The 27,650-nt window shown below is 46.0% G+C and overlaps 1 protein-coding gene and 1 pseudogene across 1 annotated transcript; one reads left to right on the top strand and one right to left on the bottom strand.

Moving 5' to 3' along the window:
• The first annotated feature begins 374 nt into the window (after positions 1 to 374).
• Positions 375 to 1,377, top strand: LOC101417852 (L-lactate dehydrogenase A chain-like; annotated as a pseudogene).
• Positions 1,378 to 2,347: 970 nt separating this feature from the next.
• QDPR (quinoid dihydropteridine reductase) lies at positions 2,348 to 25,313 on the bottom strand. The gene is made up of 7 exons (XM_004474225.3): positions 25,159 to 25,313; positions 22,962 to 23,054; positions 19,525 to 19,621; positions 16,544 to 16,684; positions 7,669 to 7,777; positions 6,408 to 6,491; positions 2,348 to 3,031 (listed from the first exon to the last, which is right to left on the bottom strand). Exons 1-7 carry the CDS (start codon positions 25,261 to 25,263, stop codon positions 2,926 to 2,928), a joined length of 735 nt encoding a protein of 244 aa, XP_004474282.1. The 5' UTR covers positions 25,264 to 25,313; the 3' UTR covers positions 2,348 to 2,925.
• Between the last annotated feature and the right edge of the window lie 2,337 nt (positions 25,314 to 27,650).

Raw genomic sequence — 27,650 nt, 5'->3', positions numbered from 1 at the left:
TGGGACTGCGTCTTGAGCTGAACCCTGGAAGCTATCAATCGTAGTTATTACTGGGAGGATGAGATGGAAGAAAAGATGCACAAGGTGCTTTGTGACTTGAGTGGGGTCCTAGAAACAGCAGGAGGTGTTCCCAGGTGCCTGAGAGCTGTGCTGCTCCTCTGGCTGGGTGGCTTCGAGCACATCGGTCTACCTTTCTGAGCCTCCATCTTCTTTCCTATAAAACCTGGATAATATCTACCTTGAAGTCAGTGCCAGTTATCAAAAGACTACACACAGGTCCCGGAGCTGCGGCCGCCGAGTCTGGATCCAAGCACCGCATGCAGCAGACGCCCACTCGACATGTAGTCCCGGTTCCTTCCCATTCCAAATCTAAGATGGCAACTCTCAAGGATCAGCTGATTCAGAATCTCGTTATGAAAGAACAGATCCTTCAGAATAAGATTACAGTTGTTGGGGTTGGTGCTGTTGGCATGGCCTGTGCCATCAGTATTCTGATGAAGGACCTGGCAGATGAATTTGCACTTGCGGATGTCATAGAAGACAAATTCAAGGGAGAGATGATGGATCTCCAACATGGCACCCTTTTCCTTAGAACACCAAAAATTGTCTCTGGCAAAGACTATAGTGTGACTGCAAACTCCAAGCTGGTTATTATCACAGCTGGGGCTCATCAGCAAGAGGGAAAAAGCTGTCTTAATTTGGTCCAGCGTAATGTAAACATCTTTAAATTCATCATTCTTAACGTAAAAGACAGCCCAAACTGCAAATTGCGTATTGTTTCCAATCCAGTGGATATATAGACCTATGTGGCTTGGAAACTAAGTGGCTTTCCCAAAAACCATGTTATTGGAAGTGGTTGCAATCTGGATTCAGCCCGGTTTCGTTACGTAATGGGGCAGAGGCTGGAAGTTCACCCATCAAGCTGTCATGGCTGGGTCCTCAGGGAACGTGGAGACTCTAGTGTGCCTGTGTGGAGTGGAGTGAAGTGAATGTTGCTGGTGTCTCCTTGAAAAATCTGCACCCTGATCTAGGCACTCATGTAGACAAGGAACAATGGAAAGAGGTTCACAAACAAGTGGTCAACAGTGTGCTTATGAGGTGATCAAACTGAAAGGCTATACCTCCTGGGCCATTGGGTTATCTTCTGCAGATTTGGCAGAAACTATAATGAAGAATCTTAGATGTGTCCATCCGGTTTCCACCATGATGAAGGGAAGCGATGGAATAAAAGATGATGTCTTCCTTAGTGTTCCTTGCATCTTGGGACAGAATGGTATCTCAGATGTTGTCAAGGTGACTCTGACTCCTAAAGAAAAGGACCGTTTGAAGAAGAGTACAGATACACTTTGGGGGATCCAAAAAGAGCTGCAATTTTAAAGTCTTCTGATGTACCACTTCATTGTTTAGGCTACCACAGGATTTCAGTTGGGGGTTGTTCCTGTTCTTTTTATCTGATCTGGGATAACCGCAGTAATATTAAGATGACCTAGGAAAAAAAGTTAGGCATAGGAATGTTTCATAAAACCCTAAAGGTATTTACTGATACTGAAGATGATACCTATCTTGTATAGTCCCAAACTGGTTATATAAAATAGTTTATGTCTGAGGCACCATTGCCAATGCACATGCTGCAGTTGCCTTTCAAACCAGAAGAATGTGTGGTTACTGTGTGTTTTATACCTTCTGGTTCCTTCACCAAACATGCCTAGCGCAACTTCTTTCCTCCCAATCCATCATATCCTGAACTCCAATGTGTAAATCCAACATTGCATGTCTTGTGCATAACTATTTTAAAGGATCTTATTTTGTGTACCAAATGTATCAAAGTAGTATACATTGCCATGTAATGTAAAAAAAAAAATCTACCTATTACAATGCAACCAACTGTTCAAGTATTGCACCTCAAAAATGTCAAATAAACCATAAAGAGTGACTACAAAAAAAAAAAAAAGACTACACACAGTAAGGGCCTTGATAATATCTTGTGGCCAGTCTTCTGGGCTTAGTTCTGCCACTGGACTGGAAACAATGATGGTAATGTCACCTCTCTGAGCCTCAGTTTCCCCATCTGTAAAAATCAATGGATTGGATTAGACCCCCAGTTCTCAACCCAAACAGCCTGTATCAATCCTGTGAAGCGCGACCTCTAAATTCACAGGGTCATCCCATACTCTCAGATTCTGATATGCCCAAAAGAAAATCATGCATGTGTTAGTGTTTTGAAAAGACATATTACAGAATGAGTCCAGTCCACTTTGAGAACCCCAGACTAGAACTCCATGATTCTATTATATTCATCTATGGCGACTGTGTGTAAGATGTGGTTTGATTAAAGAAGGCAACACAATAAATGAAGTACATTTATTACGCAGAAAAACTCCAAATAACCACAAGTGCTTCTCTTGCACACTTACAACCTTAGCCCTTGACCAGGGAACACTTGGCAGCTGCACAGAAAAGGGGACACCAACGAGTCCATGGGATTTTGCTTACACCACAAAAGAAGTTTTAAGGCAATTTAATTCAAGGCTGCAAAAACTACATCTTTGACATAAATATGGCATTCGAAATAGCTCAGGCCCTAAAATGCTCCCCGTATCAACCCATCATAGATTTTATCAAGATGACAGTTACTCTAAAGGACAAATAAACAGTCTCAAAAGCAATTAGACCCGACATGGTTACAGCAGGGACCACTCAGAGACCTCCGGTGCTTAAAGAATTAACACAGATTGCTGGGTGCTATTGGTAGGCCTCCCCCCTGACTTTTTTTTTTATTACTCACAAACATTTTATACTTTTCTAGGTGAGAGAAAAATAGGACTCACAACCTCATACCATAAACAGGGTTACAGAAAACAGTGCCAGTCGCAACCAGGGTCAGCAGCTTTTCAGGAAGGCTCCTTCCAGGCACCGAGAAGCAGCTTAAAAATACGCCGGGGTAAGCTCTGTCTTTCCTCCCAGAGTCACCACCTGGATGAGGCTTCCTGAGCTCGGTCGATTCTTCCCTGTGATCCAGTCATGGAAGGTTCTAGCACAAAGAAGAGAAGCTTTAGATGTCAAAAGCAGAGAATCTGGGAACAGGCCTGGGGGGATGGGAAAGCGCAGCCCAAGCTGTGAAAAATCCCCCAGGTATCACCGACCGCCACGCAAGGTCCCCATGATTTCAGGACTTGGCCTGTTCTAATTTCCAAGTGGCAGGATTGGGGATGATATTGAGTTTCACCTTTATATTTTAATGCATTATGGGAATTCTTGATAACATAGTGGTATGATTTTAATTGATTTATTTTTAAGTTTTCATTAGTTAATTCTAAGAGAGAAAAATACTTTATACTTTGATACGTTAGCTTCCTAGAAATTTAAGGGAGAGAGGAGCGATGGAAATAGAGATAAAATAAATAGGCCGTTATAAGAGCATACGTGAGGGAAGCAGACTTGGCCCAGTGGTTAGGGCGTCCGTCTACCGCATGAGAGGTTTGCGGTTCAAACCCCGGGCCTCCTTGACCCGTGTGCAGCTGGCCCATGCACAGTGCTGATGAGCTCAAGGAGTGCTGTGCCACGCAGGGGTGTCCCCACATAGGGGAGCCCTACGTGCAAGGAGTGCGCCCCGTAAGGAGAGCTGTCCAGTGCAAAAGAAAGTGCAGCCTGCCCAGGAATGGCACCGTACACACGGAGAGCTGACACAGCAAAAAGAAACACAGATTCCCTTGCCACTGATGACAACAGAAGCGGACAAAGAAGAACACGCAGCAAATAGACACAGAGAACAGAGGGGGAGGAAGGGGAGAGAAATAAATAAAATAAATAAATCTTTAAAAACAATAAAAGAGCATATGTGAATGGCAGTGATGGGAACATTTAACAAGTAATCCTGCTTGGTGGAGGACTTGGTGAAGGGAAGACTTCCTGTAAGAAGATGGAAATAAAAAACAGCACAATGACATTACAAGGTGTAACTGCAAGTAACTGGAGTTTTGTTTTAGTCGAAACATTGATATTAGAGTACAACATCCTTTGGCACTCCTCCAGTTGGGGCTTTGGGCCTTCTTTAATTGTAAAGCACTCAGGGCTGACAGCGATACTACAGGCCAATGTGTGACCTTCTAGACCAGAGCTGATTTTTAATCACCAAGGTAAGTGTGACGAGCCCCCTCTCCAGTGGTTGAGCAAGCTGAAGGAAGATTCAAGGGCTCAAAAACCAAGATGTTGCTAAAAACCCCTAAAGCACTATGATAAGTCATGGCACCATCTCTGAGGAACAGGGCAGAACTTAGCAAGGGGGCGGCCTGCAGGTCAGCCACGTCTGCACGTGGGGCTGTGTGTGTTCGTTAGGCATGTTTTAAATCGTCTGGCTTCACTGTCACCCTCATCGGCAGGTAGGACTGGGTGAATAAGAATGCCAGTCTGACCACAGATGGTAAAAGGAGCTCACAGACATTTCAGAGTCATCTTCAGTTCATTTCTCAGGTGAGTTTTCAAATAGTGCATGTGGGTGAATGTGATTTCTGGATCAAAGAATGCGGTCACAGCCGCCCTCTGGGGGACTCAGACGTGTGGCCCCAGGTGCCCCACCTAGACTCTAGAGCCTAGGTCACTGTCTCTCTTGAGTGTTGCTGGGAAAATTGGCCTGTAAAAATAAATTCAAATCCAAACACAATTCAAAGCCTGGTTTCCTGCACACCTTTAAATCTTTCTGCAAATCCAGGTGTTCTTCCAGCATTAAGCAGGAAGCTTGGCAAAGAGCAAAGAAATGAACGTCAGCCTACTGGGTGAGCCCAGGCCTGGGCCAGATCCTGGCTCTGCTGGGTGGCCTCAGGTAAGGTATCGAACCTCCCAGGGGCCTGAGTCCCTAGGCCTTAAAAGAGGATGACAGCAGCACCTCCTCGTAGAGCTGCTCCAAGAATTAAAATGATAATAGTTACGAAGTTTAACAAGGGCTAGCTGAGAGTTTGTTTCCAACAGAAAATAAAAATCCCAAATTTCTCCCAACCTAATTTAAATAAGATGTAGCACTGGGCCAGAAGCACATCTCAAGGTGCTTTACAAATGTCTGCTGCCAGCAGCCACAGAAGCAGCTACACGCTGGCACTGCTGGGCTGGCAGGGCCCCGAGAAGGCAGGGAGGGACTGCGTCAGATCCATCCCTGCAACCTCGGGGCCGAGCACAGCACCTGGCCCGTGGAGGTGCTCCACGAGCTGGATTAAGGGGGTGGGCGAGTCTGGATCCAGGCAATTGCACAAGTGTCAGTCGACTCTTTTGCAGGTGAGCCTCCAAACGCCACACATGGGTGAATATGATTTGGGGAACAAAGGACGCTCATCACAGCCCACCCCTGTGGCTCTGGGCTCAGCACTAATTCAGACACATGACCCCAAATGTTGCACCTAGATTGACATCTTCCGTCCCACGCAGCTGCCCCTCGACAACAGCGATCGCGCCATTCCTAGGAGCCGAGGTTCCCTGGCACGGGCGATGCGTCACACACTGTGCCGAGTGCTCGTCAAGCAGGACCACGTGGGGAGCGGCTTGGCATTGCTTATGAATTCCAAAGCTAGTTATGGGATTACGCTTGTAAACTGGTCTGTCACAGGAATCCCTTTTAATTTGATCAAATTACAATTAGGACTTTGATTGGGCCACGCCAGTAGGTGGGGACTCACAGAGAAAAGACACGCAAAGGACAGAGTTGGGAGCTTTGAGTTGGAGCCTGAGAAGTGAACACACAGGAGAACACAGAGGAACAGAGATGGCTCCTTAGCCGTGGCAGAAGCCCCAAGGAGACAGACAGAGCCTTTCGCCTGATAGTCTCCACAGCTGGCCTTGTGGAGCGAGCACAGCAGCTGAGCCTGGAGGAAAATGGAACCCCAGGAAGAGAGGAACCCGGGAAGCCTGAACCCTTGTAGGTGTCAGCAGCCATGTTGCTCCACACATGGCAATAGACTTTGGTGAGGGAAGTAACTTACACTTTATGGCCTGGTAACTGTAAGCTCCTACCCCAAATAAATACCCTTTATAAAGCCAACAGATTTCTGGTATTTTGCATCAGCACCCCTTCGGCTGACTAATAAAATGTGTAACCCTCCTAACAATTACCACTGCCCTCATCATACAGGGAAGGAAACTGAGACCCAGAACAGTTCAACACTATGCTCACGTTGGCCAGCTGACACAGGGGGAGCCTGCATTCTAGTGGGCACGATTCACCACCCTACTCTACCACCCATCTCCAAATCCAGCTACCGGGACATCCAGACCAATGTCGGGACAGCCTCCGAGGCCCCAGAACCTCACAAAGACGACCCGTGTCAACAGCCCAGGAGAACACGGGCTTGTCTTCCAACCCCTAAAAGGCAGAGACTCAAGGCCAGAAACCGCTCAGCCCCTCTTATCACTGTCATACTCACTCCACTAGGAAGTCCAAGGGCGTCCAGGAGCTGAAGTCGGCCTCCGGCATTGACTTCCGGTTCATCGGGGTATCCAGGGTAACCCTGCAATGCACAGAGATAAGCTTGTCATTTGTGCACCGCCTTTATCATGACAGCTGCCCGGTTCCTGCTCTGGCCCGAGGGCCCCTCTGAAGCCCAGCAAGATGCAAACACGTGTCATTACTACCGTGAGCCTCTGGCGTCAAAGACAGCCAGCGTTTCCTGGGAGACACCGGATATGGAAGGACAAGGACAAACAGAGCCAGGCCAGGAAGCCGCCCAGAACTGAGCTCGCATCTGGGTGCCATTCAAGATGCTCCCGGGCTCTCCCACTAGGCAGACAGGGACAAACAAATGTGCCACGTTTTGTTCTGAAAGTTTTAAGCATAGCTTTTATCAAAGCAAATTGCTTTGTTCTTTCAGTCTGCACTCCCTCCCTAAAACACAGCAGACTTATTTCTAAGAATTTTAAAAATGTAATAGTATCCTTTTACATGAGGGAAAAGCCAAGCTCCTCCTTCATTTTGGGGCTATTTTCCACAAAACCTTGATTTTCTGCCAGAGTATAAAATTCAGATATGTACAAATCTCCCAAGAACAGTCACTCCTCAAGAATCACTCAAAGTAGTTAGGGACCAGGTCACGAATCACAGAACTTCACAAACGGGAGGGGACTGGGAAGTCAGCAAGCCTGTGCTCCCAGCCACCCCAACATCGCCTTCGTGACAGCAGGCAAGAGACAAGCCAGTTGGCAATGGACTCCCTCTAGCGAGAAGGAACATTCTACCTCCCCAGCAGTTGTCCCTGCCCGGGACAGCTGCCCAGGACTCTTCCTGATCACAAACAGAAGCATCTCCCGTAATTCCCACCTTCTCCCGCAGACCGGTTCCCCCTACACAAAGACTAAACAGGACCTCCTCCACGTTGCCCCTATCATGACTGGAGAAACAAACACAGATTAACATAAAATGAGTGGACCTGCCCTTAAAGAAAGCAAGAGGGGAAGGAGGGAAGGAAAGAAGAAAAGAAAACAAGGAAGAGCCAAGGAGGCCCGGCCGGCCAGCCCATCCACCATTCCAGATGGGCCCCAACGTGGAGAAGCATCTTAAGGGCCTTTGGTGGCTTTCAGGACCCAAGAGGCCGACCCCACACCCCCTGGTGGAGAGCGGCTTCTGGGCGGGCGGTGCGAGCTGTCGGCTGGAGGCACAGGCAAAGGGCAACCTGACCCCCAGGCACTCACGGGAGCACAGCGATGGCGGCGGACCCGGCTGGCATGCCGCTGTTCTTCGCGGCCAGGCTCTGGCAGAGCTGGTGGACGGCGGCCTTGGCCATGCCATAGCCGATCATCCCTGCGGAAGGAGAGGGGGAGAAAGCTGCTCAGGCCCCACCGCACCGCTGAGGCCGGGGCGTGGCACCTGCTGCTCAGCCCTGTTCTGTTCCTTGCAACCTTTACCAGCAGCGCAGCCTGGCCTCCTCTTCCGGGCAAGACACCCTCGCTGCTTCCTCCCACTCCCCACCACCACCCCCAGCCAAATGGAAAGGGAGGCAAGGAGAGAAATGGACTGGGGACGGACTGGCTTCCCAGGACACAGTCCCCAACGAGCACCATGCAGGGTGCAGAGGAGACCGTGACAGAAGAGCAGGGAGACATTTACAGAGAGAAAAGGGGAAGGGACATTGCACTTCAAGTGCACCTACTGTGTGCCTGGCACTTGACATCTGTCATAAAAGCCATGAGATTGATCTTATTTTTATGGCTGAAGAAATCGGGGCTTGGACAGGTTGAGCCACGTGTCCAGTAGAATGGGACAGCAAAAGCAAGCAGTCCTTCGGGGCATGGGATACAGAGCCAGGCTGTACAGGTTCAAATCCTAGCTCCTCTGCTTCCCACTTAGAAAATACTGGGCAAGTTCCTGAACCCTCACTAACCCTCACCAATGCACGTGGAGACTGACCCTGGTTCACGCCCAGTTTCTGCCAATGGCTAACTGCCTGTCGCAGCTTGGTAGAGTTATGAATTCCAAAAATAGATATTGGATTATGTTTGTAAAATGGTCTGTACCTGGGCACGATTAAATTATGATTAGGGTTTTGAGTGGGCCATGTCAGTAAGGCATTGAGTCCCTGCCCCTTGGTGTGTGGAGATTCACAGATATAAGACATGGCAAAGGACAGAGCTGGAGCTTTTTGATGCTGGAGGTTTTTTGATGTTGAGTTTGATGCTGAAGTCTTACCCTGGAGCCCTGGGAAGTAAGCACACAGAGGAAAGAGAAGCAAGCTCTGGGAAGACAGGAACCCAGGAAGCCTGAACACTCACAGACATCAGCAGTCATCTAGTTCCAACACGTGAAAATAGACTTTGGTGAGGGAAGTAACTTGTGCTTTATGGCCTGGTATCTGTAATGCTCCTACCCCAAATAAATACCCTTTATAAAATCAAACCGATTTCCAATATTTTGCATCAGCACCCCCTTGGCTGACTAACACACCAACTGACCCTGTACAAGGTCAGCCAACCTTGGAATCTTCAGTTTTCTACTCAAACATCCAAGAAGGTACAGTGTACCACACTGAGCACATAGAAACCCTCAATTAACTTTGGTCATTATTGTTTTTCATGATGTTGGGCAAGTCAGCAACAATTCTTTTTCCTCAGGGCATAATAAGAAATAGTGGAAAATGTCCTGGGCTTGGAATTTTATCTGGGCCATTTTTCCATCTGTGAATGGAGATGGTCACTCAGATCCCACTCAATTTATTAAGGGCTGGGCTGAAGCTCAGAGCCAGTGTCCAGGAAAAGGTCTTGGAAATCAGGGATGGTACACCCAGGGTAGGAGGGCTGGCCGTTACCATTGGGGTAGCAAGCTCCATGGGTCAGGGGCGCTGCCTGGGATAGAGTTGCCCCGTGCAGGGGGCAGGAAGGGGACATTCTTCCCACACACTCCACCCAGCTGGTCATCACATCACCTCTCTCAATCCAGGAGGTCCCTGCAGCCCATCACCCATTCCTTTTCAGAGATGGGGAACCACAGCCTGGCTTACTTTGAGATGCCCGGAGTTATTACAGACTTGCCCTGACGTTACTTCCTTGACACCAGTGTGCCCACCTGCTATTACTTTGCTGCCTACGAAGTCCAGAGTCTGGAAAGGGGCCTTCAGGGTCAGCTTGCTCCCAGAAATCAAGACCTCCTTACTCCATCATGTTACTGAGCCTCTTCTATTTGTGACGCCCTAGACTCAGTGCTAGAAATAGAGAGAAATGCGAGGCAGCTCCCAAGAACCCGGGCTGTGATGTTTAAAGCCAGGCCTTCCAACCCAGGCTCGAGCCCTCCAGGATGGGACCTGGGCGTGTTTCAGCAGCAATTTCAGCCTCTGGTTAAATGGGATACCAATGCCCGAGTCATAACATTCAGCATGTTATGTTACACAATAGTATCTTATGAACTGAAAAGGGCTCATTCACTCCTCAAATGCTTTGACAGTGGTCACCAGAGGTTCTGAGGTACAAGGGAGGGAAGAAGGGTGGAACATGGCATTTTTAGGACATTGGACATTGGAATTGTTCTGAATGGTTGCAATGGGGGTATAAGCCATTATATATGTTACCAAATAGCGTTTTTAGGGTACTAGAATTGTTCTATATCATATTTCAATGACAGATACATGTCATTAGACATTTATCAAAACCTGTAAAACTATACAGTGCAAAATATAAACCATAATGTAAACTACAAATCCTAGTTAGCAGCAATGCTTCAATATTTGTTCATCAGTTGTAACTAATGTAAGATGTTAATAATAGGGGGAAATGTGGGTTGGGGAGAGGTGAGATATATGGGAATTCCCCTACATTTTCAATGACACTTTTCTGTCATCTAAAATTCTCTAAAAATAAAGTGTATTATTACACAAAAAATGTAAACTCCACAAAAGCAGAGATTTGTAATTACTTTACTTGTCAACATATCCCCAACCCAAAAAATGGCACTCGTTGATATTAAAACATAACAGCAGTGTGGAGAAGCATGGGAAAAATACAGCTGGAGTGACCTATGGACTGTGGTTAGTAGTAATAATAAATATTCTTGCACCTATGCAAAAGATGTACTGTGTTGATACTGAGACAGTATGGGAAATGTGAGTCAAATATACACTATGGACATGGTAACAATTAGATGATATTATCTGCAGCAAATGACACACCACATTGTGGTGTGCTGATGGAGGAGTGTTGTTTGAAAATTCTGCACATGTGCATGATTGTTTTGTAAGTTTACAACTTCTGTCATAAAAAATATATTTAAAAAATAATAATAGGGTAGATTGGGGGAAAAACACACCAAATGTAAGATAAGGACTATGATTAGCAGTAAGATTTTGACAATACTCTTTCATAATTTGTAACAAATGTCTCATGATAATGCAAGGTGTTGGTGGAGGGTTGATGTATGGGACCCCTGTATGATGTTGTGCATGTTTGCTTTGTAAGTTCACAACTTCTACTATACACTTAATTGTTTATATATGTTCACATATAAATGATATAAAGATAATAATAATAGGATTGGTTGGGGAAAAAATACTTTGTTTAGTAGTAATATTTTGACAGTGCTCTTTAATTATTAGTTAAAAAGGTTTAACAACAAGTTATTGGTGATAGGGTGAGTTATGAGAGTCCTGTATGGTGTTATATGTTTGTTTTGTAAGTTCACAACTATTATTATATACTTATTGTTCATGTATGTTTATGTATGAGTGATATATTTCAATAAATTTAAAAAAAACAAAAAACCCACAACAGCAGGCAAGTCTATTTACAGGGCTTAGCCAATGGGTGGGCTCTCAAAAACCATGTTAAATTAAAGAGCAAACCAGCAGCTCTGCTTCATTTGGAAGTATGTAGGTGCCTCCCAATAACTCATTCACTTCTCATTATTCCAGAAATCTAATTTTATATAATAATGTATGATTTTTTTAAAAAAGTGAAGAAAAGCCTATTAGATCCACAAAGTTATGTTTAAGAAAAAAACAGTGAATGCACATGTAAGGATGGGTGCGGACACTAGAATTTGCATAGGAAACTTCCAGAAGGATACACAAGAAGCCGTAACTGTGGTTGGGCCGGGGAGGGGGTGGCAAGGGACTAGGGGTTAGAATAAAAAGAGTCTTCCTTAAAGGTGTGCACTGGTTAGTCTTTCAATTTAAGAACCTGATTAATAAAATTATTTAAATAGAAAATAAAACACTGCCTTCTCACCTTTTCCTACATCTTTTCCAATTCCTACCCCCCTTTCCTAAGATAGTTGAATCATATCCCTCCACAAAACCTTCCCAGAGGTGGAATCATCTCTTCCCTTTGCTTCCCCAGAGCATTTTGCACAGGCCTTGATCTAACACAGGCTCACCCGAACTGTTCCTCTCCTCCCCATGCACTCAATATAACTGCTGAGTCAACCAATCAACTTATCTTTCAAATCAATCTGCACAGCACTTCCTAGCCAGGGGGCTTAGAAAAGTGGCCTAATCTCACTAAGCCTTGGTTTTCTCACCTGGAAAATAAGGGCAAAAATAGTACCTACTTTAGAGAGACGCTGGTGACAAAATATGATCAAGAATATGGAGGTCTCGATCCAACAAACTTGGTACCTAGGAAGGAGATGCCATAAAAAATCCTACTGTGCGTCTCTCCCTTGAGGATGCCAACGCCCCTGTCTTGGACGTGTACTTTCTCTCTCTTCTGCTTTACAATAAACTCTTTACTTGCTTGCTTAAAATGGCACATCCTTAAATTCTTTTCTGTGACATGGCCAAGAGCCTGGAAACCAACTACCGGCAAATCTGTGGTGAGCCAGCCAGGAGGACTGGTAACACCCACCGCCATCCAACAGATGGTTGAACACTTTAGAAAGCAAATCAACAATCATACAAGGACGCCAGCCAGTTCCAACCAAGCGCCCCTCCCCTCAGCCTCAACAGAATAGCCAGAGAGTTTTACACCCCATCAAGCAGGGACCACTGTCCTAACCATTGGGAAGCAGCTACAGGAAAAATGACCATTGCCCTTCAGCTCCCCCTTAAGAATAAGGGTAAAAACTCTGAGGGGGAAGTTGAGGCAGGTTACAACAGGGACCTGCAGGAAAAAAGGGTGCCACAGGAAAGCATGCAGGCAATCAGGTCAAAACAGTCAGTTCTGGGCAAAACTCCTGCTTCTGGTCACCCATCTCAGCCTGCGCCTGGCAGTAAAAGTCCCTCCAAAGAGGGAGGAGTCAACCACCCAAAGCCAAATAACTGAAGACAATAGATAATGAGAAACCCATTCATACCCTCTCTCCTGACCCCTGGGCATGCCAGAAGACATTCAGAACCAATGAAACTGCTGTGTTTCCAATTCTTTTTGTATACTCAGAGTCAATGAGAATGTTGCAACTCACAAGTCTTCATTTATATGGAGGGAGGCAGAGGGAAGCCAGCCTTAAACAAGGCCGCAGCCCAGCCCAAAGCAGTGTCTCTCCCTCGAGGATGCCCACACCCTGTCTCAGTTTTGTACTTTCTCTCTCACTTTACAATAAACTCTTTATTTGCTTGCTTTAAAAAAAATGCTACTTATTCTTTTTTGAGGTATAATTGAGTGCAACAAAGTGCACGTTTCTAATACACCGTTTGAGCAATTTTCACATGTGCATGCAAGCAACCTATTAGACTTCCTTTCCTCCTACTATTCAATGAATATCTGTTGAAGGAAGCAAGGGGTGCCCTTTTTGAGAGTAGGTCTCCATCTGCCCTGTAGGCAAGGGAACTGCTCTCTTTTCTCACTATCATCCCCTTAGGACCCAACACAGGTGCTCACTAAATGCTACTTTCACAATAACAAAAAAGAATGGTTGAAAGCTGTAAACAACTCTTCAAAAAGCGAGAGGTCAGCAGCTTCCTTAAAAATGCCAACCTCTCCCTCCACTCCACTACAACCGCCTCCACACACATGCTGATTAAAGTACAAGAGGCTGAGGAGTCAGCAAAAGTCCACAGGGGGATGGGGGAAGGAGGGGGTGGAAATCATATCCTAGCCAAGGGATCCATCACTAAACTGTCTCAACAACTTCAAATTGCAAAAAAGGCTCAAGGGCTCAAAACTTATTTAGAAGCACAAAAGGACTTTTTCACCACCCCTGACTCCTCTATTTGATCAGGGGCAGGAATTATTCCAACAGTGGTACAAAGACCCAACAGACTCTGCAATGACTGAAGTAAGCCCACACATGGCTGCTCATTTATCCAGGCAGAGTTCCCCAGTGAAGCTCCAAGGATTCACTCTTCCCACCTTTCAAACACAAGAGCAGAGACTTTGATGAAGGAAGAGATAAGCAACCAGAAACCATAATGGCTTAATCCTCCAGAACAACATCAGTCTTGGGTACGGGATGTGGGCAAAGGAGGATCATCTGCAAGATATGGGGGGGGTGGGAGGGGAATGCATTTCGCTAAGACCACAAATGCTTTCCTCTGAATGATGAAACGGTGGTGGTGGTTCCTAAAAACTGGTTTTCAATCACTGCACAGATCTTTAAATGACCAAAAGAGAACACCATCATTTTAATATAGCTGACCCTTCAGGAGACAGTCTATAAATACAATTTAGAAATAGGAAGATAGAGGTTTTCCTAGTATCTTTCCAAGTGAAAAACTTTTCAGTTTTGAACAAATCTTGGGTTTGAAGGACTTTTGAGCATGATTCTTTATTTACTTTCAACTCACACACAGATTTCTCCAGATTTTTCTGGAATCTGAACAAAAGGTCAAAGACTGCATGATCCAAATAAGTTTGCCAATATTTGGCCTGATTGCTTAAGGGTCAACAAACTTATAGACATCTGGGGCAGGAGTAGGTCAGCAAAAATAAGCATGGAGTAAAAAACAAAAAGCCAGCATTCACTACTGATCTTTCTAAGCCATTCGCATCTATTATGACATTTATAAGTCACAACAACCCTACAAAGGAGGTATAATTATTAATCCCCATTGTACAGATGACGAAAGGCTCTGAGTAGTTAAGTGACTTGCCAAACACTTCACAGAGTATAACTGCTAGCATCATAATAGAGCAGCCTGCAGTTGTAACCACTACCCAAAACTTCAAACCAAGAAGGATATTTACGAACCAAAGGAAAGCAGAAGACTGTTTCATCTTTCCAAACTGTTAAGTCCTTCAGTGCTAGGGTCTTCTTTTTCAAATATCAAACTATTTACTTTCTAATTTTCCCACTCTACATCACTGTGGTAGTTTGAATCTTTTGTGAAACCCAGAAAATTATGTTTTTAAATCAGTTCATTCCTGTGGGTATGAACCAACTCAGGTGGGAACTTTGGATTACTTCATTAAGGGCCATCTGATTAGCTTACCTCAGTAAGGCACAGCCCAGGGTGGCTCTTAATCCTCTTACTGGAGGATTTATAAAGACCCACCCTGGGCTATGCCTTACTGCAGTAACTAATCAAATGGTCCTTAGCTGAATCTAATCTAGTCAATGGTTCACAACAGGTTTCACACCCACAGGAATGGACCAATTTAAGAACACAATTTTCTGGGGTCCACAAAAGATTCAAACCACACCAGGATTAAATGAGATGATACATGTGAAATGAAAAGAGTGACTATAATCTCATAAGACCTACCATGTATTGGTGCCTACCATGTGCTGGGCACTTCACACACATTGAATGCCTATAAGGCTATGCAGATACTCTTCAAGGAAGGTAAAGGAAATAGCAGCTCAGAGATCAAATAATTTGTTCAAGGTCACACAGCTGGGATGAAAACCCCACCTCCAGTCTTTCTCATTCTAAAGCCCAGGCTATCTCCAACTGCCAAGCTGCTTCCCTGCCACATGCAAACATAATGTAATCATAATAATGCAGTTTGCTAACTAATTAAGGTCCATCACATTCTATCACATAAACAACATTCATTTACTGAGTGGATCACAGACCAACCAGATGAGGGGGGCCAGATTACAATATTCCTTAACCACCATGAACACAAGGACAAATACTGATTAAGAGTCAGATCTCCTACAACCCCCAGATATTGGTTCCTATGAAGGCTAAAGAGACCCATGAGAGTTATGGTCATGGCCGATGGGGTTTACTACCAGGGCAGATGGCCCCTCTCTGGAAATGGTGTTTATGTGTGATGAATCTGGACTCAGATGGGATCTCCCTTCATAAGACTTTCATACTAATCTGCTGGAGGTGCAGTTAACGTTGGGGTTTAAGATATAGTTAGGGGATTTGAATCTCTGGACTGATAATGTGATAGCCAGGTCCTGAGCCTCAACAGACTCCAGCACCTACAATCTGATTTATTGGACTTACCACACTCAGCTAAGATGGAGTTGAAGAAGGACAATCACCACACCATGGAGCCTAGAGTGATTACAACTGAAAATGGGAGGATGGCAGCCAGCATCCATGTGGAATCTGAGCCTCCTCTTGACATAGAGGTGCAATGGACACAACCAATCCAATGTCCACATAGAAGAGGTGGCATTGGATTGGGAAAAGTGGACATGGTGGACGATGGGTATGGGGAAGGGCAGGAAGAGATGAGAGGTGGGGGCGTATTTGGGACGTGGAGCTGCCCTGGATGGCGCCTCGGGGGTGATCACCGGACATCGTGGATCCTCACAGGGCCCACTGGATGGAATGGAGGAGAGTATGGGCCATGATGTGGACCATTGTATATGAGGTGCAGAGGTGCCCAAAGATGTACTTACCAAATCCAATGGATGTGTCATGATGATGGGAACGAGTGTTGTTGGGGGGGGAGAGGGGGGGTGGGGGGGTGGGGTTGAATGGGACCTCACATATATATTTTTAATGTAATATTATTACAAAGTCAATAAAATAAATAAATAAATAAATAAATAAATAAATAAAAAAGAGTCAGATCTCCTTCCCCTAAAAAAGATTTGGGCCTAAAAGGAAACAAAGTCCATACCACTGTAGAGCTACTCGGGAGCTAAAAGTACTTCGACAGTCCTCATCTCATTGAAATGTCCAGCAGCCCCAGTGAGCAAGCATGAGCATTCCCATTCCATGGACGGGGAATGGAGGTTTACCAGGAGTCCCATCCAGGGCAGCCTTGGCACCGGCCAAGGTCAGGACGCCTCCTTCCTTGAGGTGCTTGGTGGCCAGGTGGCTGGAGATGGTGGACGTCCATATGCTCTGCTTCCACATCAGGTCACAGTTTTTAAACAGAGCTGAGAAAAAAAAAATCTGACCTCAGTAAAGAAACCAAAAGGTAAACTCCAGTCCCACAGCCCTACCCTGAAGGAAGCACTCTCACACTACAACAAAGTCTAAGACAACAGCACCGAGCTCCAGTGGTCAGAGACCTGGGTTCAAATCCAGGTTACATGGTCCCCTGCGGCGCAGCTTTCTTCCCAGGAAGCGGGTAAATGTTAGCCAGTAAATGAGGATTGTTGTAGATTTGGCAGGCTGACTTTAATGCAAAGATTGTTTGATGAAGGACATTAGATTTGCAGTAAGAACCTAGGCCTAAATCAGGTTTTACCTCTACTGAAAATCTGAGGGACTATAACCATTTGGCCATAAAGAGGGCTTTTTCTCAGCTACAATTTTAATGGCTAAATACTTAGTGCCAATTTTTAAATCTCTTTAGAGGAAAGCTGAAATACCCAGCATTTCACACCTGTTTTAGACATCTGGCCCTGCCAGATGTGTGAGGGGACCAAGTGGGAACATCACATCACCAACTCAGCAGTTGGCCCCGTTAACCCTTCCAGGGCACCCAGAGCCCCCATGAAGCTGTAAGCATGATCTAGAAAGAAGAGTCTTCCTGATACAGGATCTTCTGGAGGTGATAATCACGGTATTGCATTTCCCTGCTAAAAAGGACTAGAAATAAAAATTGATGGATCCACATTTTACCACTACTTGCTCTCACCGAAAATCAATGGCTTTAGCTAACAAATGTGGAAGGAAGACAATTCAAAAACCATCATTTTCCACCCCCTAAAGTGGTAACAGATCCAGGCAGGGATCATGAATGGATGCTTAAAACCATTAAGCAAAAGGTGCTTGGGGAACAAGATGTTCACACAATGCCAGAATATCATCCCACAGGTCACTTATTAACTGCAAATGGGAAAATGTACCCTCACAATGGAGGTCTGGTGGTTACCACCTGAACCAAGCATCAAACTTGGTGTCATCAAAAATGGGTAATCTGATGTGATGTGTCACCCAGTATAATAAAATATAAAGTAGACAGACGCCCTAACCACTGGGCTAAGTCTGCCGCAGTTCAAACCCCGGGCCTCCTTGACCCGTGTGGAGATGGCCCATGCACAGTGCTGATGCGCGCAAGGAGTGCCCTGCCACACAGGGGTGTCCCCGCATAGGGGAGCCCCACATGCAAGGAGTGCGCCCATAAGGAGAACCTCCCAGTGCCAAAGAAAGTGCAGCCTGCCCAGGAATGGCGCCGCACACACGAGACCTGACACAACAAGATGACACAACAGAAAGAAACACAGATTCCTGTGCTGCTGACAACAGAAGTGGACAAAGACGATGCAGCAAATAGACACAGAGAACAGACACCTGGGGTGAGGGGGGGGGGGAGGGGAGAGAAATAAATAAATAAATCTTTAAAAATATATATATATATAAAGTACACAACATCTCATAGAAAGAATTCCTGCCCTAAAAATATGGAGCCTAATCTAAGCTCTAGACCTAAATTCCAGTTCCCAGGAAACACCAGAGAAAGAGGAACAAGTTAAATGATGACTTAAAGAAATGGCCATACAAATCCAGAGTGTGGAATATTCTATATGAAAACTGCCCTGGGCTTGCCAAAATGTCTATCACAGGAAAATGAAGTCTCTAGATTAAGAGACTAAAAGCAACAACAAAATGCAAACTTGAGAGTAACAAGTTTAGGGGGGAAAAAGTTATAAAAGAAATAGAATAAATTGTAGTACTTGAATGCAGGATGGATATTATGAACCTCATGGGATTACTATTAATTTTCTTAGGTGTGACCACAGTGGTAATGTAGAAGAATGACCTTATCCTTAGGAGACACATGCTAAAATAAATATGGTGATGTGTCAACTCACTTTCAAATGGTTAACAAAAAAATACACACACAGTGCACACGCAAGAAAGAGAGCGTGAATACAGCAAAATGTTCATTATTGAACATTTTGGGGATGATGTTCCCCAAAAGAATGCATAAGGATGTTCACTGAATTGGTTTTTCACCTTTAACAATGTTCATAATAAAAAGTTGGAAAATGTCATTGGCTTTAATAAAAACTCAATTATGAGCTTTTTTTCCCCCAAGATTTATTTATCTCCTGCCCCGTTGTCTGCTCTCTGTGTCCATTTGCTACACATTCCACTGTGTCTGCTTGTATTCTCATTAGGCAACTCCAGGAACAGATCGTGGGACCTTCCAGAGTGGGAGAGAGGTGATCATTCTCTTGTACCCCCTCAGCTCCCTTGTCTGCTACATCTCTTATTATCTGTCCTCTGTGTCTGTTTGTTGCATCATCTTGCTGTGCCAGCTCTCTGCATGGGCCAGCACTCCACTCAGGCCAGCACTCCTGCGTGGGGCAGCACTCTGTGTGGGGCAGCATTCCTGTGGGCCAGCACTCCACATGGGCCAGCTCATCACTCAGGCCAGCTTGCCTTCACCAGGAGGTCCAGGGTATCAAACCCTGCACCTCCCATGTAGTAGACAGGAGCCCAATTGCTTGAGCTACAGCTGCTTCCCAATTTTGAATTCTTGCGACCTTCAGAACACCTCTCCATTTCCTCTATATTTCCAATTCCTGAAAGGGAACAAGCTCTAGAAGACTGGGGCAGAAACAAGGCTTATTTCATTCTGCTGCTGCCCTAAACTTCATCTCCCGTGTGCCCCTCCCCTAGCCACCCTCCACAGAAGCTCTTTCTTCATCTATAAAATGGACTCAATCTCTACCTCATAGAACTGTTATAAATATTTCAGAATATTTCAGTGTCACCTGGACAAACAGCAGAGCATAATAAGCAATTAGTGAAAAGGACTCACACTTGGATTTGGCATTGCCCCCAGCCCATCCTCCAGCCACACAAAGAATTGCATCCACTTTCTCTTCACCCAAGAGCTTTCCGACCTCAGCGGTCACCTTAAACAAAGGGGACAAAAAGATGCACAAACTGTAAGAAAAACCGACATAGACTTTACATAGTCTTTGCAGATAACTCAGTTTATTTTTCCTCTTCTTTTTAAGCCACTTTATAGAATGTAGCAATTAACATTTTAAAAATTAGATGAAAGATCGATCTCTGATGAACATTTGGATATGTAAGCCTAACTGCATTTCATAGAGCAATCTATGAGCCTACTTATATACGGTTTGAAGGATGGGGACTTAAGCACTTGCAAAATCAAAAAATAAAGAAAAGTAGGAAAAGGTTAAAATAAAAATCACCCAGAGCTTCTTTGGCTATCGCTAACATTCTGGCCTATTTCATTCCAGGCTTTCTTTGCAAATCACAGGTGATGTGAGTGATGGATTCCACTGTCCCTCCCAATACAAAATCCCTTTTACTGCATCTCTGAAAGAAAACCCCAAAGAGCAGTTACAAGAAAAAGCAAACACGATTAAAAGTACAGTCCGTGGCACAAATGCTGGTAATTATTGAGACTGAGACATGGGCACCTGCGATTTCATTTTAATGTGTTTTGTTTGAAATTTTTAAAGTATTAAAAATACACACACATCCTCTTGTTATAACTCATTAAAACAAAAATCTGGCAAGACAAGCAATTCTAGCCACCAAGCACTACCCTTCTCCATATTTCTCTGGAATGGCTGAGATGATGCCTCCAAATTGCTTCAGTAAGATCAGTCCAATTCTTAAGACTTAAATCCAGACAGTGGGCCTCTCCCTGCAGGAACATTTCAGTCCATCACCTCCATTCCTAGCAATTTCTGAGACCTCGATAGTTACTCCTTCAAAGAGAATGCTTCTGCAATGAAGACCAATTTTTCCTGAATTTCCCCCAGCCTCCCCTCTTGAGTTTCTTAACTAACCCTGATTTATCATCTGCTGACCTCCCTGTTACCCTGGTTGCCCCCGGGCCCCCTCCCTTCCTTCTTTCGTCATGTCCTCCAGGAGCCCAAATCCCAGCTGCCAGAAATTTGATTATCTCCCCTGACATCTGCATGTGCACAGAACCAGTGCTTAACCCCCAGCATGTCTACCTTTTAGGAAGATGGGGCAGCAGAAACAAAGCCCCTCTCTGGCCTCTTTCTTTATGACATGTTTACTTTTATAATAAAAATGAAATATTTTTAAATTTCTCCCCCCTTAAATTTTGCTCTTTGCTTTCACCCAACAGTTTTCTATAGGCTCCATGCCGTTCTCACCTCATCATCTCCTGCCACTGGTGCATTCCCTGCCCAGGGGGACTAATTTTACCCACAATTAGGATTAAATTTCCTCTTCCAGATCTTTAAAAATAAAAATTGGATGTCATATAGTTGGTCCAGAAATTCTTATCTGAGTAGGAGCAGGGAAAGGGCTAGAGACTTTTAAAGTCCAGCTTATAATTAGACCGCTTCTCACTCTTTGTCTTAAATAAGATGCACAGTATATTCAAGCTGTCCCCAGTAGGGACAACTTCCACATGAACATCAGAAACCTGCAGTTAATAGGAACGGCAGAGACTCTACCCAGGAGGGCTGCTGCCATCCAGGTCCAGGTGCTTGCCCCCCATTTAGATTTAGCTTTTACTACCTCATTCACAAGAAGCAATTCTGCTGAGAGGCAGCTGAGCAGAACAGTTATGAGCATTCCCTGGGTTCAAATCCTAGGTCTGTTTGACCTTGGACAATTCCAGAGCCTTTCTGTCCCCTCAGGCTCCCCATTTCTAAAGCGGAGATAAAAACAGAACCTTCCCTCTGGGAGTTGTTATGGTAATTGAGTTAATGTAAATAAAGCACGTAGACTGGTGCCTGGCACAGAGCAATGCTAGGTCACATTTTCCTATGAAATCTAGGAAGGCCAGTCCACTTATGTATAGGAAACAATAGGATATTAAGAAAAGTCAGACCAAAAATCTATATTCTGGAATAAGTCAACTGGCTCTGATGTCAACCTGACACTTTAGAAAGAGCAGCTGAGCATCCTCACCGTTTTATTTTTTGAATGTTTGGACTTCTGCGTGTGGTTGGAGAGATGGACTGGAAGGAAATATAACAAAATCTTAATTGCCTGGAGGGACTATAAATGAGTTTCCCCTTCTGTTTACTTATTGTATTTTCTACACTGTACATTCATCACTTCTGCAATTTTTAAAAATCGCTGTTAAAAAAATTAGCGAAGGACATAAAGCATCAGGCTTGCAGCAGCTGCTAAGAAGAGTGGCAGAGAATTAAGTAAATAAAAAGCAGATGCACTTAGAGGCCAGCGGCACCTGAACTCTCCTGTAAAGAGTGGCGCTCCTGTAAAGAGACCCACACCCCTGGCTCTATCACCGACCTGCTTGTTGGCAAGGCGGTTAATCCCAGAAACCTCGGTCTCCTTGGCTGTGAAGTGGGACCACCACCACGCAGCACCTGCCTCACTGGGTGGTTGTGCGATCCCACAAAGGGCTAAGTGGAGGCTTCCTTGGGAGTGAAGGCAGGAGTGCCGGCATGAGGCCCAGGCAAAGAGCAGAACTCCAGGGCAGCTCATCCAAACAGCTTTTACAGAAAGGGAAAAATCACTTCATAGCACCCAAGATATTTACACCAAGACATCAACCCAACTCCTAACAGTGCTGCCTTCCAGGAAGTGACGCCATCCCAGGGAGAGAAGGGGGCGTCTCTCAGTTCATTATGTACTCACATAGTGTTGTCTGACTTCTCGTTTTACAACAGGCACATTTTAGAATTCAAAATAACCTGTTCTGTTAGTGTTTGTGCTTTGAATTGGTAACTCCAGTTTTCAGAATGTGTCCTCAATAATCAGATGCAGACAAAGATGAGTGCAACACATTCTTGAAAATGGTATAAAAAAGTAATAAATAACTGAAAAAAAACGCACTTAAATGTACAACAGGCAAAAACTACATAAATTGTGGTCAATCCATAAAATAAAAACATACAATGTCTACAAAGAGGTATGGTTTTTCTTTTCTCTTTAAGTGATCTGGAGAAGCATTTTAGTTACCATGTTAAATTCTTTAAAGGCTGGCCACAAAATATAGCATACAAAATTATCAAACTAATAAACACAATACATGAACAGAGAAGACAAGAAAATGGGCCAAAAGGTTAAGAGCAGACTGGCTATGGGGAATTTATTATCTTCTTGGTTGTTTGTTGTTTTTTGGGGTTTTTTTGCTTTTTCCAAATTTTCCTCAATAAACATAAATGGGTTTCATAATTAGAAACAGTATAAAAAAGAGGGGACAGAGTCAGTGGAAAGCCCTCGGGGCTCCCAACCACCACTGTCTGGGGGCTTTTCTGGAATTACCTGGTCCGCCTGCTCGGTAAAGGCGTCTGTCATTTTAACGACGACGCTAGCACTGGCCTCTTCATTCTCCACCACATCGATGCTGGCCACCCACTGAAGCAAAGGAGACAACGGATTTGGTGAAGCGCCAAGGAAGGTGTCATTCAAGAAAAGATCCATACCCAGAAATGGGGGAGGGGACACAGAGAAGAGGATCAAATGAACCCCACCAGAGAAAGGGACTAGCAGCTGACCGCCAGCCTCGAAGGGCTGTCCGCCCTAACCCTAACCCGCCCACCCCTCACCCTAGCCCATCCTGCCTCCACATCACCTCCAAAAGCCAAACCTGGCATTTCCAGAGAAGCCCTAGAGCAGAGCCAGATCCTAAACAGTCTAGGTTTTGCCGGCAACTACTCGGATCCGCTGTCGTGGCGGGAAAAGAGCCATCGTCAATGGATACGTGAATGAGTGTGACTGTGTGCCAATAAAACTTGAGAGACTGAAATGTGAATGTCATGCAATTTTCACAAAATACTATTCTACTTTTGATTTTTTTTTTTCCAACCCTTTATAAATGTAACAAGCATTCTTAGCCCTGGGAGTGAACAAAACCAGATGGTATGGTCTTGGCTGACCCTGGCCTCGAGCCTCTGGGGCGGGTGTGGGTGGGGGCTCAGACACACACTTGACCGTGGCTCTGCCACACATCAGCTCTCACAGTTGCGCACCTGTAAAGCGCGGTTGTTAAAAGCTGCCTCCCAGGGTTAGTGTGAGAATTCCTTGAAATGGAGGGTGTGAATACTCCTGGCACAAGGACACGCAGTTCTTTCTCAGAAAGCTCCCAGGCCCCAGAGATAAATATCTCTACCACAAGCTGGAACGAACACGGCCTCCATTCAGCAACACTCACCCTTCTAAGCCACAGGGATTCTGGGACAAAGAAGTCTTTAGGGTTGAAGGGGAGGTGGGGCTGGGTCAAAGGTAAGTTAGCACTGGGATTCCTGCCAGGTCAAAGGTAAATCAAAGTGCCCCTTGTGAGGGGAAAGTACAATTTTCACATCTGTAACACCCAGGTTCCCACAGGATCTACTGCATTAGGGTTACTGCGGGGAATTAAATGAAATTAAGAATAAGTAGGGGCTCTGGTCTGTGGGGTGCATCATCACCATTGCCCAACATCCAGCTAAAGGACCTGGCTGGGTGCCCCAGAATCGCTGTTTTCCTAGGTTCCTAGCAGGTGGATGACAGGTAGCAGGAGGTGTGAGGAACCCCTTAGACGGCTGTCCCACACCAGGTTCAGGGTAAGAAGAAAACCCTGAGACCCTCTCTCTCTGGTCCCAGGGGAATCCCTTGCCCAGAAAAGCTCCCCAGAGTGCCAGTGTGGACTCGGAGCAAGTGACAGCTGCACCAGAAGACCTGGCCTGTGTTCTCCACCTGGAAGGTGCTGAGCCTTGCAGGGGGTAGGGGGCTGACTGCCCTTTCCCTCGGCTCCTACTTGCCATCCGGGATGAGTTCCTAACTATGCAAAGTCGTTGAAATATTCTTTGCTAAGCAGAGCAGCAGCCAGCATTTGCAGGGCTGTGCCTTTAAACCGATAGGTCCAACAGCGGCTACAGAACAGGAATACCATTAACAGCCAGCATTTCAAAACGGTTTTTACCACATGCCAGGTCATTTACATACAATGGCACCAATTATCTCATTTAATCCTCGCAACTCCCATCTGGGGTAAACCCCTTAACCCCTTAACCCCATTTTACAGTTGAGGACATTGCGGTCCCGGCGCTGGGTAATCAGCTCACGGCCAGAGAGCTAGAAAGGCGAGCCCTTCTTCCCCGCTCCTCCTCCGTTCTCTTCCACCTATTCTGGAATATTCCTTAAGTCAAAGCACGAGTTTCTGGACCTTGCCGAGGCAGAAGGAGCACACCACCCTCCCACCCATCTTACAGAGCCAAGGTCCCGCACCTAGGGCCAAGCGTGCGCGCGCTCCAAAGCAGGCACAGAGAGGTGGGGCTGTGCACGCACCTGCAAGCTCCTACGTCGGGATGCACAGGACCCCCAATTTCTCCCAGATCGCCCTCCCGGGATGCATCCGAGGGCCGCCCTGCCCCGGAACCACACCGTCGTGCCCAGCCGCCACCCAGCCTGGGGAGAGTGCCGCGGGCACTTTGCCCGCCTCTCGCAGGAGACCCGGCTGCACCCCAGCCCCCGCAATTACCCAGTTGTGGGCCCGGAACGCCTGCACGCATCGGGAGCCCAGCGCGCCCCTGCCGCCGTACACCAGCACCCGGCGCGCGTCGCCCGCCGCCGCTGCCGCCGCCATCCCGCTGCTACCCGCGGGGCCGCTGTGCCTGGATCTGCCCCCTGCCCGGGCTCGGCGCCTCGGCACGCCTCGCCCCGCCCCCAGGGGCTGACCCCGCCAAGAGGGGCCGCGCGGCGGCTGCGCCCGGCTGCGAGTCCGCTGCTGCCGCCTAGCGCGCCGCCAAGCTCTGATGGCACGGCCACCCCCCCGCCAGGTGCTCGCGCAAGGCCCCGCCGCCCGCCGCTACGGCGGTATGCTAGATGCTGCGCCAAGGGCAGGAGGGGTAGAGAGCAGGTGTGCGCGAGTGTAGACGGCCCCAGTGCTCAAGAGACCCAGCCCGTTGGGAGACCAAGCCAACCACAGACAATGTATTTTTGCACTTAATAGGAGTGAGGGCTCTGAAGCCTATTGGCCTGGCCCTACTGTTAAATAGCTGTATGACCCTAAGCAATTTCAGCTGCTCTGTGCCTCAGTTTCCTCGCCAGGAAAATGGGCATAATAACGGTCTGTGCGGGTAGGGTTTGGGAAAAGATAATACAAAATACTTAGAGCGAACTGTAACGTGTATTAGGAGCCCAATAATTGCCAATTGATCGTTACTGATTTTTTACTACTACTTTTCACTATTATAACTCACTGGGCCTCTTGATATTGGAGCCCAGGCCTCTTCCATTTTGAGGGACCAGAGGGATATTTAAATATCCATTTTTGTGCATATTTTAAAATAAAAAATCACCAAAAGAGTGATGCAAAAACTGTAGTACACTGTATTTCAAGTGTTACACTTCACGCATTAAGACTTTTAAAGCAAAAAATACAGTATGGGAACTGATTAGAAGAGTACTAAAAAATACATAAGCACAGCAGGCCTTTGGTGAAGTAGGGACACAACTTTAATGTTGTAAAGTCTTTTAGTCCTGTTCTTGGATCTTAGGGACCCAAAGCCCCCATTTGAGAATAATATCAGAGGTCCGTGTTTGAGCACCCACCCACGGAGCCTGGCATCTGCTTCCTTGTATATCAGGGTTTTTTCCTTCCCATGGCCTGTGCCCTAACATAGGGTTTCTCCTCCACTGCTCCACTGATGTTTTGCAGCCCATGATTCTTTGTGATGGGGAGTGTGACAGTTTGAATTTGGTGAATCCCAAAACAGAAAAAGATTATGTTGTTGAACTAACCCATTCCTGTGTGTGTGGAGCCCTTTTGATTGGACTGCATCGGTAAGGCATGACTCAGGTTGGGTCTCCGTCCTCTTTCTGGACCTATATGTAAAGGGAGACGCAGAGAGAGGCACAGAGAAAGGAAGCTGCCATCTTTGACCCTGCCGTGTGAGAAAGGACTCGAGGATCACTTGTAGCCGAAGCTTTAGCACAAAGCCCCCAAGAGGCTGGGCCCGTGGAGCAACTCAAGGACAAAGAAATGAGCATATGCCTGATTGCCTAGCGAAGGCACGGACCCCAGCAGAGGTCAGCTGTCACATGCTTTGCCACATGGCAGGACACCAGGATCACCAGTAGCTGACTTTGGTGAGAAAGTATCTCTGCTGAATCCTTGATTTAGGCATTTCAGGGCCTTAGGACTGTAAGCCTTTACCCCAAATAAATCCCCATTATAAAAGCCACCCCATTCCCAGTACTTTGCATGGGCAGCCCTGTGGCAAACTCAGACAGAGGGGTGTCCTGGTCATTGAAGGAGATTTACAACATCCCTGCTGTCTTCCTGCTAGTTGCGAAGAGAGAGCAGCGGCCCCTGTCCTCTTTCCCCCAAATGTCATCCAAATATCACCCCGGGTGGGGATTACTCTCAGTTGAAAAGTACCATCCTCACTCCATTGTGCCTTCTTGAGAGCAGGATCCTGTAGTATACATCTCTGTAAAGGTTCCCTCACCACTACCACCCCCCCCACACACACACAGTGCCTTGCACTGTGTGCTCAAAACACTTAGATGTTTGCTTAATAGATGAGTGCCAGATGAGGCACACAGAAACACATCAGAGAACATAGAGAACAGAATGTAGCCAGAATCATATTTTATTTTCAGAGGATGCATTACTAGAAATAGAATTGCTAGAAGACTGTATGGAGAGAATACCATTGACTTATTGCCTTCCATTTGCCAGGGCCTGTGCTAGGTGATCTGGGTGTGCTATTTCATTTTGTCCATATAACAATTCTATGTATGACAGATAGAAACCTTAGGCGTGAGAATCTCAGACACTTGTCCAGAGAAGTAGGGATTTGAACCCATTTCTTCAATAGCTAGAATTCTGCTTAACCCCACCTCCACTCAGCACAGCAAAGACTTGGTGGGAGTCAGTTGTCTTTTGGAAAGACTCCATAGAGTCTTTCCAAAAATAATTACTTAAACCCTAAAATATGGTGGTAGGTTGATGTATGTGCCCTAATG

This window comes from Dasypus novemcinctus, chromosome 1 (assembly GCF_030445035.2).
Source record: "Dasypus novemcinctus isolate mDasNov1 chromosome 1, mDasNov1.1.hap2, whole genome shotgun sequence".
Lineage (NCBI taxonomy): Eukaryota > Metazoa > Chordata > Mammalia > Cingulata > Dasypodidae > Dasypus > Dasypus novemcinctus.
This window is presented reverse-complemented; position numbering and strand designations above follow the sequence as displayed.

Bases quoted from the DNA above. Each gene is read 5' to 3' on its own strand.
- QDPR (XM_004474225.3), bottom strand. From the start codon at position 25,263: ATGGCGGCGGCAGCGGCGGCGGGCGACGCGCGCCGGGTGCTGGTGTAC. The intron at 7,778-16,543 runs GTAAACCTCCAT...CTCCTTCCGCAG, and splicing joins TGCCCTGGATGGGACTCCTG to GGATGATCGGCTATGGCATG. The intron at 3,032-6,407 runs GTGAGTATGACA...TCTTTGTGCTAG, and splicing joins CCCTTGGACTTCCTAGTGGA to AACCTTCCATGACTGGATCA.